At 36.2% G+C, this 16,286-nt stretch overlaps 1 protein-coding gene across 12 annotated transcripts in view; it reads right to left on the minus strand.

The window, feature by feature from the left end:
• DLG1 (discs large MAGUK scaffold protein 1) overlaps window positions 1-16,286 on the minus strand; it is a 149,528-nt gene that overhangs the window by 37,500 nt on the left and 95,742 nt on the right. For all 12 annotated transcript variants that reach the window (XM_058843757.1, XM_058843763.1, XM_058843756.1 and 9 more), the window contains 8 exons: window positions 14,947-14,997; window positions 13,848-13,972; window positions 12,595-12,764; window positions 11,942-12,078; window positions 11,136-11,280; window positions 4,688-4,814; window positions 2,776-2,932; window positions 1,622-1,724 (listed from right to left, as the gene is read on the minus strand). In XM_058843757.1, coding sequence (XP_058699740.1) covers window positions 1,622-1,724; window positions 2,776-2,932; window positions 4,688-4,814; window positions 11,136-11,280; window positions 11,942-12,078; window positions 12,595-12,764; window positions 13,848-13,972; window positions 14,947-14,997 — 1,015 coding nt within the window. The remainder of the gene's footprint in view (window positions 1-1,621; window positions 1,725-2,775; window positions 2,933-4,687; window positions 4,815-11,135; window positions 11,281-11,941; window positions 12,079-12,594; window positions 12,765-13,847; window positions 13,973-14,946; window positions 14,998-16,286) is intronic.

Below are 16,286 nucleotides of genomic sequence, written 5' to 3' on the forward strand. Positions count from 1 at the left end.
GCTGATTTTGTATGAAGCCTGCATATATCCTTGAGCAAGGGAAACAAATGAGTCCTGGAAGCCCATATTCTACACCAGAGAAACATTTGCTCTTCTTCTAAGAGCCACACCTCACCATCCCCTCCTGGCAGAAAAAACAGTGACCATAAATGCCCTCTTTGAACAAAAAAAGTGGTCAGGTGCTCAAAAGGGCAACTCAGAGAAAAATAAAAGCATATATTTTATTTCTCAATAAGGTGAGAGGCCCCTACTCAGGATGCAAGAAGGTGCAACAATTTGAACCACCCATGACAACACTGAAGAGCCAAGCAGAGGACAGACCAAATGTGTATCAACAGAAATATTTGACAATTCTGACACCAAGGCAAAGCAAATATTTCAGAACCAATGCTGACCTTATCGTTCTTTTAAAAAGGCAGCCTCAGAATGAGCACTCTTAGAAAATTAATCCTGGAACACAGCAATGTACAGATGGAACATGTGACCAAGATGCAGCCTCCTGAGACAATACAGGATTGGCAACACAGGCTGGCTGCAGGGATTTGACCGGGAAGCAGACAAACCAATCATTTGGCCTTATCATGAACTGAGTTCCTGGGTCAGGGGAGAGACGTGATGCTGATGCAGGTGATGGGGTTGGGGAATGTGAAAGCTAATGCTTCAAACATTTGAGGTCAGGATAGAAGAAACATGACAGAAAAGAAGAAATAAAGAACAACTAGAAGCGTGCTGCTATCAGCCACCTAACAGGCGAAGGCAGCAGTCCTGCTCCATGTCCAGTCCTGCTGGACACCTACACTCACCCCTTGACAGTACTGCTAAAGGAAAGTTTCAAACAGACAAGTCTGTGCAAGGAAGACCCAGTGCTGGGCCAACCAATTTAGCAAAATTGGAGAAAATTGCTGATCATCACAGTTCATAAAACAACAAAAATGTCTTAGCATATATAACACCAATAATAGATGACTTTACAGACTCAAGCATTTAATTTTAGACTACTAATTTTTTAAAGTTTCAAATAGACAGAGCCATTTGAAATGCTGCAGAAATACAAGACAAATATGTGTATTGATGATGTAGTGTTCTGCACAACACACAAAGATGGTTAATCAGCATCAGCTGTAGTTTAATCTGGACCAGAAGAAACAGCTGGATAAATAGAAATAACAGTTCAGTGTGAAACCAAGGAATGAAAACCTGATGGCCTCCTTAGATAATCTGAATCAACACAAAAAATAGGAAATTAGTCTTCTATCTTCCTACTATTAAAGCATATAAAACCACCACATTAAAGGACAAAGAGAATTGGAAATACAAAAGAACAATAGGGTATTTCTATAAAGTTCTAGATTTACTGGATTAATTTTAATTTTATGACACTGGTAACATTTACTGAAGAAACAGAAATTCTGCAATGGCAAAAACAAAAAATGTGGCAAAGCCTTGGCAGCAACACTTACAGATATTCCAACCTGGTTACTTGCAATTATGCTAACATGTGTGACAACATCCATTACATTAATTGTTTCAGAAGAGGTGTTTGATGGAAGAACACTGTAGATTATCCTTCTCTGAGTTTCAGACTGTACAAGAGAACTTGAATGTATAAAGCAACCCTTACCTTCTGGACGGTACTGAGCCACAATAGTCACTGCTTGGCCTGCATTCTTCAGGGCTGCTGCTGCCTGTTCGTGGGTTGCTGCCTTTAGATCTACTCCATTTACCTACAAGTAATAGCAAAAAGCTCTTTATCAAAATTAATGTTTGTGTTTATCACCACAGAACACACACCTGTGGAAAAAATTTAACTGGATACAAACTAGTTCCCATGCCATATGTATTTTCCCTGTTCCCAATATTGTTCCTGAAATCAAGTCAATAAAATCCTCTCACCCATCTTAAGAATTACTGACACTATCATAGTCTATCACTCAGTGAATGATCGAGTTTCTTCTTGTTTAAGAGTGCTTGCTTTCTTTTTAAGAAGGCACTGAGAATGTTATTTTTTGTGATGGTTCAGGCACCTTCTTAGCCAAATAATGCCTACAGATGTCGCCACATCCAATAACAGACAGCACCCTGTGTGAATCTGGCATTGTTTTCAATGCAGCAGATTTAAAAATAGCATCACAAAAAAACTGAAGCAGAAATGTGCATTCCACATTTTACACCAAAAGTAGTTTTCACAGTTCAAACTAAAATAAATATGTGCTTTAATATCAGTTTTGCTAACAGCTGTTAAAAGGACATAATTCCTCTTAAATAACTTCCAAACTGCAATATAATTATCCAAATAATTGACTCTCTATAAACTAAGTAATTTCACAGAGAAACACATAACATATTTATGACCTTCAATACTAATACAGTAAAAGCCCTTAGAGAGGTATGAGTCGGAAGTTCAGCAGTTACTCCAGGAACTAATGACCCAGTTTTAGACACTGATGCCAAGGGTCTCCACCTCATTAGAAGGTTTATTTCTGAAACCTGTATTCTTCCAATTTAGACACACACAGCTTCAGCTATCAGACAAAGATAAGTTAATGTCTTCACTGAACATCTCAGAGAGGGAAGTGCTATTTTAATCACTTTATAAATGAGAAACCGAGGCAGACTGAAGTCCTCAAAGATGCTTTGGAAATATATTAGCATCTATTCCATTACCTCAAATTTAGCTCAATTAATAACATTCTTTGTATATCATTAATTTGCATTAATACAAAGGGACAGGGAAACTTTTATTGCTGTTTAAATAAAAGAAGCAAGGAATCCTACAGAAATTATCCGATCTCCTTTCCTAAGTTCTCCACTCAGGTCAGCTGGCCCTCCTGCAAGGATGAAAGAGATGAAAATTCCTTCTCCATCTTCTCCTCCAACAATGTTAAAACCAAGACCTGTTGATCCTCGATGTAGGACGACCTTTCTAGGCTCCCTGAAGGAAAAGAAAGGAATATGAAATCTTGGTTACTAGATAAGAGTAAAAGTAAAATAAAAAATTAGGAAAGTTTCTAGATGCAAAACAAAATCCCCTTCCTGTTGTTAGGTGAACTGAACAAATCCGTATGTATGTATGTATAAGTAAATAAATTCCTATTATGCTACAATACTATCCAGCACTAAATGTCATTACTTAATATTTTCCACATTATTCAAGAACATCAGTGTAGGTCATGACATTCTCAAATACATTTTCAATTGCAGCAAAGCAACTGCAATTGAAGAAGTTAAACTAAACCAAGTGGTTGTACTTTTTCATAGGATCTTCTCACTTGAATGAGGGGAAGAAAGAAGAAATATTGAAAAGACCAGTCAAATTCTGATGCAGAATGACTCCTCCCAAAAATCTATTATCTGCTACTCAATTTAATACAAGTAAAACATAAATGATCTCAGAAAAAGACATTTCTAATAAAGCAGAGAAACTGTGCACTGCATTTCAAAAATCACTAGAGAGCACTAAAGAACAATTAATGGACATTAAGTATTTGGAGGCATTAATTATTAATTTACAGGATAAAGAAAGAAGCTGCTTTTTTTCCAAAACAAAAAGTATCATCTAGTCCAATCTTTAAAAATCACTCAATTTTTGCACTAGCTATTAAGTCATCTTAAGGGCAAATTCTTAAATTTCACCTCCATTAACTATTATATTCATTTTTTCAGAGTACTATTCTATTAGAAATAAATGACATTTTGAAAATCTCTATACACATGGCTCTGGATCAGAGCAATACATTAACAAAAACAGAAGAGAGAACAGAAAGATGCAGTATCTTTTAAAATAATACTCAAAATTTATAAAGCTCTTTTTGGAATGGAGAGATTGTAATATGAGAAGGTAATTTAAAGAAAACCTAAATATTTTCTGAACAGCCCTTGCATTTCAAAAGAAATCTAAAAACAGCCTTTTACAATAATTTTAAAGGAAAGCAATAAAAATGTAATTATATCAAGAGGACAAAATCATTTTGGTTTATATGTCTAACTAACCCTAAGTTAAAAATCAGTACAAAGACATATCCTACCTTCCACTACACTAAAATCAATTCTCCAGTTTATTATGCCACTTAGGTTTCAATCCTGGGTGGACCCTGCCTTGGAATCTGAGTGACATTATCCATATCAGGTGATGGTATGATGGTGACAGAATTCAGCAGCAGCATACTGAAAGTGCAGTATAACATCCCTATACTTGCAGAACAGAAGGGCAACAAAATTACAAGAGCTTCCCTTTATCAGCAATGATGAACAAAAGATTAATGCAATCTACTGAATCAGTGAAGGAATGAAAGGTCTGTTAATGGGAAAGGATTAAGAGCACTCCAGTGTTTCTGGATTTAGAATCCATCAAAACAAACCCTTGTCTGTGGGGGCAGGGAGGACTCAAACATTGCTTGCTTTAATAAAAGAAATAATCTCTGGTCTGTTCATACTACCAACCTCTTGCCAATGCCTGCAGCATTCCCAGGGCTTTCTGATTTTAAAAGCTGTTCCTGGACTGATAAATAGTGTGTGTGTGTATAAATACATAAAATATACCTAATTTTCTCCTTACATCAATGTTTACAAGAGTTAAAAAAATTATTTCTTGAAAAGAAATACAGCATTCACTAGTATTTTGCCGGCTAACATATCTTGGAGCTTCCCTGGTCAATCAATTTGACACTTAGCTTTGATTATTCATTACCTGGTAATCTCATCATCTCCAAGCATTCCCTTGGGAACTGGTGAATACCTCCCTGGTGATGCTGGAGGCAGGGACTGTCCCAGGTAGGCAGATGGAGTGATATGGTTATCCACTGGCTGAGAATAAGCTTCACAGAGGGGGAAGGAAAACAATAGAAGACATTAGGCTAATACCAAAAAAGAGCTGAAGGAACTGAAACAAAGAAGTGACTTCTTTTAAAACAAACTATAGCAGTTTAAATGATATATTATAAATATCATGGCTCTAATATAGTGTGTTAAATCTGTACACTCCCCAATCTCCTCATTATGTCAGTAAGCAAATTTTTCAGTTGCATTGTGTCTCAAAACTTTTTTAGAAACAGTTACTGTGGATAGTTGAACCCCATGGGAACAGTCTGGAAATTTATCTGGTTTAAAGCCATTTTTAACTTGACCGAAGCAAAGTTTTAACTGAACCACAACACATATACCAGAAGAAATGTAGCATCTTAATGATTACAGTTGATGGAAAATATTCTACAACACCAAGAGAATTATTATAATAAATAATTAAGAAGGTGCATGATATTTCCAAGTTAGGCACATCAATTTTAAGTGCTCATTAAGGCACAGTCATACCCACTGTTGCTATTACAAAGTATGCTCTTCAGTGGGAAATGTTTTTTTTTTCCCTGGTGTATGTGATTCGAACTTTGAGGCTTAAACATGAAGGGCGGGGACTTTTCACAGATTCAGAATTATTGAAGTTGCCAGAGCCTTTGTCCTTACTTGCTGTATCTGATGGGGTAGCTAACCTTCAAGGATTTACATTAAACCCAAAGCTCTTTAGCTGAACATGACACAGACTTCTGAAGTAATCTGTATATTCTGCTTTTGTTTTTTTTCTTTTTATACATCCCACTTCCTTCTGTCTGTCCCAGTACAATACATCGTTTCTGTGTAATGCTAAGAGATTTGGACACCTAACTTTCAATTTTCAAAACTTAGGTTTTTTTAGTCACACTGGAATTTTAGCAGCAGATTTTCACAATGATTACCAAACCATATTGCAATTTTTGCATTTCAATTTTAAAAAAAAAGGTTTTAATGCAACATTATTATTGCCATGTCATTGTATGCATTTTTTGCTTAAAACAAAACCACACATAAATACAGTTATTTTGTCTTTTCTCAGAAAGTTTTAAAGTTAAAGCACAAAAAATTAAATGCAAGACATTATGAGCTCTTTTCCAACTACAGGAAAATGGGTGTTGATTAAAAAACCTGAACAACTGTTGCACAGTATAGCAGCTCTGTACATTCTGTTCCTGCACTAAATTATCTCGTTCCACAAAATGAATTTGAAATTTCTTTTAACAAGCCAATGGTAGTCATAATGATGCATATTTTATAGGAAGTAATTAGATACAAATTCTATATTCATTGACTTGCAGTACTTCTCATTTGATTGTTTTTCATGTTCCTGAAGCTTTTAACTGCACTGTGTGTTCAGAAACATACACACCATATATTACATGACCTTATTTTTAAATTTTTTTATCCTTTCACCACGCAACTAAAAGTCAGCCATCAATCAATATAACAGTTTCATTTCGTTTACTTCAGACCTGTGTACTGCTCCACAATATCACTGGCTGCATCCTTTGCAAAGTTTTACATATACTACATACTTGGAACAGTCTGGGCCTTTCTCAAGGCTGGTGTTCTCAGTGCTACAAAAAGAAACCTATACAAGGCACAAAGAGGCTGCTCTCTGGGGAGCTCCTGCACAAACCCATGCACCTTTCCTGAAACTGTTTCAGATGGAAATTGTACCTGAAGCATCTCCGTGAGGAATATGACAGAAATAAAAGGCAAGCCATCACTTTTTGAATCCTAAATGAGGTCTAAACTTCTATTTCCAGGTAAATATTATTACTGATGGAACTGATAAAGAAACTGTCTTTTGGATGAACAGAAAATTGCATGCATAAAATCAACTTGCTTTGACAGGAAAAGTCAGACTCTTAAGAAGAAATTCCATTTCCAAATCCACCCTCTCTTTTACATAATACAGTCCTAGACAAAAAGAAAAAATGGAAGACTTCCTATTATCTATAAACTGAGGACACCAATCAGAAGTACAATCTCTAAAATGGGCAATAAAATTAAAACTTTATTGTCTTTTACAGTTATTACATATTCTTCTCTTCCTGTACTTAGGGCCTTTAGAAATAATAAGGCATCCATGTCTAGTGAAGAAACTGATTATTCCCTACCTTCCACTATTTCATTTCTCAATGCAGGGTGGAAATACTGTACCAAGGCACAAACAAACCAAAAAACAAAACAAAACAGAAAAAATACTTTGAAATTATTTAGGAGTCAAAAATGCATCACTGATAATATCTTCAAAGGAGGCCTGTATTGGCAGCGAGTCCTCTCTCTCCAAAACCATTTAGCCACGTTTTTGACTCTGATATTCTACTACTATGCACTTCACAGGTAATGTTGGTGTTTTAAACAGCAAGTACTACACCTTCTTAGTAATATTTCAACTGAATAACTTTAAAAGCATTTATATGAACAAATTACTGGATATGTGTTCCAGGAACCAACTAATGACCACCATTTATGTACAGATGAGGGAAGCAGTTTACTCTTACTGACACATGACCCCTCCCGCAGGCTAACAGCTGTGATTATCACACACACATCAGCTGAGCCCCAATGCTCTGCCACAGAACCATCCCACCCACAGTGCTGTTGTTCCTCTGCACACAATAAACAAGGGGGGAACTTCTGCTGCATTTCCATATTTTCCATACTGGAAGTTCTCATTTTTCAGCCTGACAGAGTGGAGAACAGCACTCAGAGGGCAATGTGCTCAGAAAGAACAATCCTTCCTAATTGCATTTTTCTTGAGTCAGAAAATGCAGGGCACTGTAAAGCAACTGCTTACCCTGGCAATCCACACCTCAAGAGCTAAAAGATAAATCTCAAAGAAGCAATAGAAACAGGCATAGCAATCAACTATTCCAGGTCTATGGCCAAGCCTTCATCGCCCATGCACATCCCAGTCTCTAGAGCAACAGCACACAATCTTAAGCTTTTTTTTTCCACATTCATTCCCTTCTGAATCTCTGGTCTCAAACAGCTCCAAATCTTCTCTAACAAGACTTTGAACGGTAACTTCCCCCACAGGCACCTGGAAAGCCATTCATTCACTCTGATAAATATCAAAAGACAGAGGTCAATTTTCAGCCCCAGGTGCACAATGTTGGCACAACATCTGTACTCTTCTCAATAAATACTTCTAAAAATACTTCTACTTACTTTTCTAAAAAATTAGAATCTCAGAAACCTCTTGATCAAGTATTCCTTGTTTCTAAGGCACTAACCCCAAGGAAATATAAAACTATTTAATTATCTATATGGATACTAACTTATTTGGGCCTTTCATTTGAGCCATCAGACCACCTGACAAGGCCACACTATTGTGTAGCTGATACTCTTACTACAGGAGTTCTAAAAGAAATCAGATTTTGCACAAAACCTAGATAGTGAAAATTGTTCTCAAACGGTTCTTCAGTATCCTTAGCTCTGCATTTTAAATCCTCATCACCAGGGCAAGTGAGGCAGCCCTATAACTAAAGAAGTTCCAGAGGGAAAATCTTAAAGACAAACCAAATTCTGAATTTGGACTTTTGAAACTACCATGTCCACACAAGTTAGCACAGTGAGCAATCTACTGCATGTTCTGCACAGTACCAAGTACTGTGCTCTGTGCTTTTAGATATTTCTGACAAAATGAGAATTTAAAAAAAAAAACCAAAAAAGAAAACACACAGAAATGAAATAAAATAAGCAAACAAAAAGCCCTCCCAAGGGGGTTGTATAATTTAGCAGTTCACATATAAACTCAAGTAGTAAAGTTTCTACCTTAACATCATTTGTAATAGCCACGTACACAGAGAGCTTCTATGCACATCTTACTTCTCCTTTATGGTAGGACTGAATTCCTAAGAACCTGGCTAAAAGGATTCTCATGGACAGAAATAGGAAGGAGGACTGCAAATGCATGTCTCAAAATAAGCTGCAGATGAGCAGGTGAAGAAAGAAGCCTGGTAACTGTTTCAATACTGACTGACAATCCAGGTGATCGTAGAAAATACCTTTTTAATATCTGCCATCTGGTAAAAGCACTTCAGAGTCCCCAATCTAAAGCTCTTTAGCCCTGTACTGCTCTGCAAAATGCAGTATAAAAGACTACGTACAGGTGCACCATTTTTTGGTAAGAGATCTATCTAACTGAGCAGCTTCTTGCAGAAAGCAGAGGCTTTCTGGTTGCAAAGTTATTGTATCATTTATAAAGCAGAATCAGCCTTTGAGGAGATTGATGTCTCCCTTTGAGATTTCCTTTGTAAATGTGCAAAAGCTGAGAGGTACTGGAAAAGCTTTTGCTCTGCCCTGTATTAGAAAAATAGCATTTAGCAGCTCAGATACATGCAGTTGTTTTTCATAAGTGAAAGACTGAGATTAAATTGATTTCCTAGAATTAAGTCATTAAACACCTCAGCAAGACCTTTAGGTCTGATTTGGGTTCAAAATTCCGGCAGTAAGTTCAGTCTCTGCATCAGCTGCAGTAACAGCCCCCTGCACTTTGATCAACAGAGACACAAGCCCATGAAGCCTTGGGTAGAAAAGGCTTTCCTGCTGTAACAAGAAGAAACAGACTAAAGTTTCATCAAAGAACCCAGCACTTTGCAGAGAAATCTTCTGTGGTCTACCAGAAACAGTGAAAAACAGAGTATCCTCAGATAGAGAACTCAAGGGAAGTGTAGCTAAATGAAATAAAACTCAGAAAATCTACACAAAAGCACAGACATTCCACAAACCTTGTCAAGGGCCGCTAAAGGACAAAGACAAAAAAGATGCCTAGAATCTGAGAAAAACTTCCATGACTTTTTTCAGAATGCTTGACTAGGAGGAGAAAGGTTCCCAGAAGCAGCTGCTGGAGCCTGAGGTATATGACAAGGAGACTGGCTTTTCACTTCTCAGCAAAAGGATAGAAGTGACACTTCCCACAAAGAATAGGATACTGGGCTGCACAGAATGCCACCATCTCTCAAATCACCCTTGGAGAGCAAACAGAGGGAAACTCTGGAGGGAGGATGGCAATGGGACAAAAGGAGCCTACACATGTGACCAGGCCATTCATCTCCAGTAATGGATGTGACATGAAGTCATACTTACTGAGAAATTAAGGACAACAACCAACAGCCACTTTTGCCAGTGTCACTGATTTATTAGCACTGGGCAAATTACCAGGAATCAGCTCCTTCTCTACCTCCTTCCCCTCAAACCAGTTTCACCTTTATTCTCACAAAAGGTTAACAAAGTAAATATTCCAATGATTGAGTCAAGGTGGAGTAGTAAGAGATGAGATACCTCAATGTTTGTCACATTCCAATCTACAGCAGTGTAACTGCATTACTGCAACATTACCAGGAACACTCTAAAAAATCAGATTTCTCAGTTCCAAAGCATATGAATTCCAAGTGAAATATATGAAAAGATGAGTTATACGGAGAGAGAACAGGAAGTCTACTTTCCAAGGAAACTGGGAAAGTTTAGTGAACAAACTAGATAGAGTAAGGGAAAATAGCTGCTCTCTTACCATAATATATATGAGTAGAAAACTAGGGAACAGTCAGTGGAGGCTGAAAATTAGATATGTCAAACAAAAGAACCTTCAAGAGCATCCTTATAATAATACAGCGGAGATAAAACCTAATTAGTGTCAAACTGTAATTCAATAAGCTTACAAGTAGATTTTAAGATACTATAGGCTATTGCCAATAAATGATGGGCTTATAAGGTATTTCACTCTCTGCTGTGCTGCACTTTTGTTTGTTGGTCTTTGCATACTGTTTTCAATTACATCTTTCAGTCCTCAGCTCCTTTTTCTCATATGAAGTAGTACCTAAACAGAGCAGTGCTACATATCAATTGCACATATCTAATGGCAGGAAACAAAGCAATACCTAAAATAACTTTCCCCTAGAACCATTTCATGTGATGACATGAGTATAACTGGTCATCCAGAAAAGTCAGTCTATTCAGTCTTGGAAAGATACAGTTATATCATTCTCTTCCCTTTCTCCAGCTACTAAATGATTATAACCCTCTTGAAGTATACTCAACTCAAATATTTCTTTACATTGTAGTTCAACTCTGAACTTTCTGGATTTGTGTTTGACTTTGAAAAAAATACCTGGAGCCCCACTGCTGCTGTCTTTTCAGTATACAAGCTACAGGATGTTGTTCTGTATAGTATACAGTTTTCCTCATTAATCAACTTATATCAGATTTTTGCCTCTTATAATTTCTAAAGGCTTGCAACAGTTCAAATACTAAGCCTTAAAGGGAAAGCTAATTAAATCAGAAAGATAAGATGAACTTACAGTTTGTGATGTCAGGAGGGGCATAACTGTCATTCATGAACATGCTGGTGGGTTTTGCAACCTTCAGATAAACAAAGTCAGATGTGTTTTTTAAGGCAGTCACTGCTTCTTCATGAGTAACTTCTTCTAAGCAAACACTGTTGACCTGAAGAGAAAAATAAATATTGTCAACCCAGAAAAATGTACTGTTTTCATAGGACACTCACTGATGGCTGTTGGAACACTGTCATTGAGAGTATTTATTAGGATTCACATGCCATAAATGGTTACATAAATTTATATAAGAGATGCTTTGTTAAGTATGAGAAAGACAAGTATTCCTATGAAAGATTATAATCAACTGTATTGACCACAACATTGTAAAGAAGGCACACATGACTTTGGGGGGGCTAAGCTTTTTAAAAAATAAGAATGCCATTCAAAAGCATTACAAACACTGAAATGCAATATAAGCAGCAGTTGCACTAGCTAAAGGCTGGGCAGCCACCTTGGCTGGAACGAGGAGTTCCATTCCATTCTTCTCTTTTGAGAAGAGAAGCAATCCTATTAATATGTTTGTTTACAATTCTGTCACTCAGATCCCAGAAAAATAATAGCAGGCATCAGAAATAAACATGCTGATTTATACAGGTTTTGCATGGAACATTGGGCTGAGGAATAGATTTCAGATTTCCTGATGAAATGGTGTTGAATGATGCAGATTTAATTTTACCACTGATTTCCAGGCAGCTTAACCACAAATTGAATCATGTCCCTGTTTGAGCCTAAAAGTGAATGACCATTAGGAAAATGCAGCTCTTACTTACTGCTAAAAGTTTGTCTCCAATCTGAAGTTTGCCATCTTTATGCGCTGCCCCACCTTCAATGATTTTTGTTACATAAATGCTGTTGTCCCCAGGTATATGCTGATTTCCTACACCACCAGCAATACTGAAGCCAAGACCTGCTTAAAGATAAAGACATTACTCAAGAAACCTTTTTTGCACTCATTGGATTTAAATTCTTACATAAATAATAACACTCCTTGTATGACACAAATATATATAATATCAGGGTCTGGCTGAAGTAATTCTGATGCTTTTTCAAGTGAACTCCATAATTTTCTAGAAAATAAAGATCTAGAAAAGATGTAACATGTACACAAGTTCTGAAAACCAAAAGCTAGATCATTTACTTCATGCTTTGTGAAGTATGAGAACAGCAGAGCTGTAAGTATTACCATGGTATAGCATCTATGTATTTATAGACATACTGTCCAGTAATTACTTGCCCTAAATTATCTCTCAAGCATCCATACTAGGTAATCCAATTAAGTATTTTACTCCAACTTTAATGCACTTAAAAATTACTAGATACAATCAGAAACATTGTCATCATTTAAAAGAAAACTTTGCATTCTACGAGTACAATTACAAATCTATCCTTCTTATGAAACACAAACTTCATATTTCCAACGTACCTTTGGGGCCTTTCACAAGTTTGATTTCCACTATTTTTTCTGTGACTGGTTTTCTTCTTTTAACATACAATCTTACAATTGATCCCGCTTCTTTCAATGCTTCCACTGCTTTGCTGTGTGTCACATCCCGAACATCCACCTCATTTACTCGTAGGATACAATCGTTAACCCTGGAGACAGCAACAATCATGCTCAGCTGCTGTTTTACAGCAGAGTGCACACATTAGGAGCCTAATATTTTATCTATAATACATTAACATACATGTTAAGACATTACAATACGGAGATTTATCTCCAAAATTCTACTGATTCACGACAATACCCTAAAATTAATTGTTAGTGCTTAAAAATAAATGAAGGATCACTAGAAAACATTTAAGAGGAATATTTAATTCACAGCTGAAGAAGGCACCTTATTATATGTGCCTCATTTTGAGGGTGTTTTGAACTGATGTTTGTAAAAATTACCTTTTGTTTACAGCTATAAAAAAGAATTAAAAAAATCAAAACCTAGAAGGCACACAATGAAAACACACTAAGTTTTAAGCCATGCTATGAACAAGTCAATCTTGCTTTTCACAAGCAGTTTAAGTGCTGGCCTTCCAGTCCATTTAACATTTTGCTGCAACAACACTGAGCCCTCATTACATGAAGGGCAAAGCCAGGCCCACCTGTCACCGTGTCCTGCCAGATGTACCTCTGACAACGGCCAACAAGCTAAAATGAAGCCTTGAAATAAGCTCATTAGGACTAAAACCCATAATACATCAAGTATTTGCACATGAAATGATGGGGAAAGTTTTTGGAAGAAAAAAAAAAAATAGTTCTACAATCACTGTGGATGGGTATCTTTGAAAAATTAAGACACTGAATTATTACCAAGCATAAAAAAAAGGTTGTTAATAAATTCAACTACAATGTGGATCAGAAAATCCACACGTGGATAACCAAGAGTTACCTATCTTGTCTATGCTTTTTCTTAAACTAAGGACTATGAAACATATGGCATAATAAATTTATACCACAGAACAGAAAAAGTTCACTTAATTTTCCTAAACTGCAGATATTAGTTTGGGACACACATATTGATCCACTCAAACATTCTTCATTATTTACAAAACACTTCTGTAAGGAAAACCTATTTAACATTTAATGTGGGAGGATAAAACTATTAAAAGTAACAGAAAATTTTCTATCTACTTTTTGAAATACAGTAACAGCACTTCGTAACCCAACACAGAAATTCACCCTACCGTAATCTTCCATCCTGTGCAGCTGCACCACCAGCTATAATTTTTGTAATGAAAATACTTGCATCATCCCCAATATGTGGGTTGTCTGTACCACCAGCAATGCTAAAGCCAAGTCCTGAATTTCCCTAAAGATAGAGGGGGAAAAAATTTACACATTTATTTTTTGAGGAAAAGGTATTCTGGTGTATTTGATACACTATAGAACCAAATCTACATAATTTTCAATGGTAACAAAAATATTCAGAGACAGTTTAAGCAGTATGCTACATATATCTTCTATGAAAATGAGTAAAATTATATCTTACATACAAGTAAGAACGTAAGTCACTATGTAACTGTAACAGAGAGTTCCAGTCCCACAGCTTTCTCATTCAATTTGATAAACTACATAAATTCTTCTCTCTCTAGTGTGCTAGATATTTCAGATTATTCATACAAATATTTGCTCCTCATTAAATTATTAGTGACACATTATTTTTCCCAGAGGAAACCCTTTAAACAGCTTGTGTCCCACCTCTAATATATTCCCACAGATGCAGAGATTCAGACTGACATTTTTCTCTTCAAGGATGTCTTGCCCCTACCATCAACTGCAAGACCTCTTCACCCTCTCAGTAACCACCAGAACTGCATAGGTATTGGATACAATAATTTCTTCCTGTCTTATTGTTAACAGTACACCTCAAGTGAAACAAGCTAGAGCTCAATGTAGAAAACCTAACAAAGAAATGCATGTGACATAGTGCCACTTGTAATCTCAATATAAAACTTAATGGTATATAATAAAAGCCTATGGAAAAAACAGCAATACAGGAGATTAAATAAGAATCTGTATTGTTAGTCTCTACAAGTCTAAGTAGCAACATTAAAAGCAGGATGTCTTAGAGGAGATCATTCCCCCATTTTACTCTCAATGGTCAAGGATATTAATAAAACTTTCAATTCCTGCTTAGCAACTGAATATATGGTTTTTTTCATTAGGTTAAATAATCTCCCTAAAATAAAAAAAGAGTAAGAATTGGTTTGGATTGCTATTTTTCATATTAAAGTGTCATAAATCCCATTTCAAACAGAGTATAGAGGACATTTAGCATGTTACCCTTTCAAGAGTAATTTCTTCATACTCATAATCTGCATCCGTGCCATTGACCTATAAAAAAAAGAGAAGTGAGGCTTACAGAGAATACTACACTTAACACAACCCAGTTTGCTTGGCTGGCAGTTCACTGCCATCAAATCTCAGCTGATCCACAGTGACCACTGGGCTCAGAGGGCACACATGATTTTCACACCACTCTGTATTTATGAATCAGACAATCTTTAAAAGTTGCCTGTTCAGAGAGCAGACTGCTCTACACAACTAGTGTCAGGCACAGGCCTTCTGTTTCTGATTGGCAGAAAGAAAAAATGCACTTGAGATTCTCAGATGTTCCTCAGGCTATACAGCAACATGAAACTGAGAAAAAAGAAAGAGGATGTGGAGTAAAGAATTGTAAGGAAGAACAGAGCAGCATTTTCCTATTGTTCCACACTGAGCAGAGAAAAATCAAAGACTGATGCCTTATATCACCTTCTGATAAGAAATGGGTAAGACCCTTCTAAAGTAACATTTAACAGCTGTTTATGCTACTATTTATCATGTTACATACATACATACGAAGTTCAGCATTTTAAGATAGGGACAAAAAGAGAAGAAGAGTTTAGAAGAACACTTTATAAAGCTTGATAAAAAATTGAAATCCTAGAAAGAAGCCTTGTCGTCCTCTGGTTAAAAGGATATCCACATTCTTTGCTACCTACAGAACTAGAATCAAGGAAAGAATCAAATACCAGAAGCAAAAAATATCAGAATTAAGCAAAATTAATTAAATAAGGAATTCTTATTCAAATTTAATATTCAAGCGTAAGCTTTTTTACAAGATATCTTGGGACTCAAATTCTTTCCTCCACAGTTACCTACAGTAGCTACAGACAACTCCCTATTTCTAGCCTTTTAGGATGAAATATTTAACAAGGTAAGAAATGACATTTATACTATTATTTTACAAAGGACTTTGTCTATTCTTAAGATACAGAATATCTGATAAGACTTCTGTAGTCTTAACACACTAAAGATAAAAAACATGTATAGAAAAAAGCATTTTAAAATCTGACCATTTTCTAGCAGAGAATTTAAAAAGGGAGTTTAATTCACCACAAATAAAATTAAGATCAAGCTACTTCCTTCCTCCTATGTTCATTTAATGTATTTAAATGCTCCAGAAGCTGGCAATGCCATTACTTTTACAGGCTGTCTAATATCAAGCTCTTTTATCCCTCACTCTCTAATTATATCTCCCCTTAATATAATAGAAGCCATATCCATTCCACACATAACAGATGATCATCTTTGAAAAGTACCTCAAAAATGATTATGTCCTTAGCAGTTTGTTCAGTGGA

This window comes from Poecile atricapillus, chromosome 8 (genome assembly GCF_030490865.1).
Source record: "Poecile atricapillus isolate bPoeAtr1 chromosome 8, bPoeAtr1.hap1, whole genome shotgun sequence".
NCBI lineage: Eukaryota > Metazoa > Chordata > Aves > Passeriformes > Paridae > Poecile > Poecile atricapillus.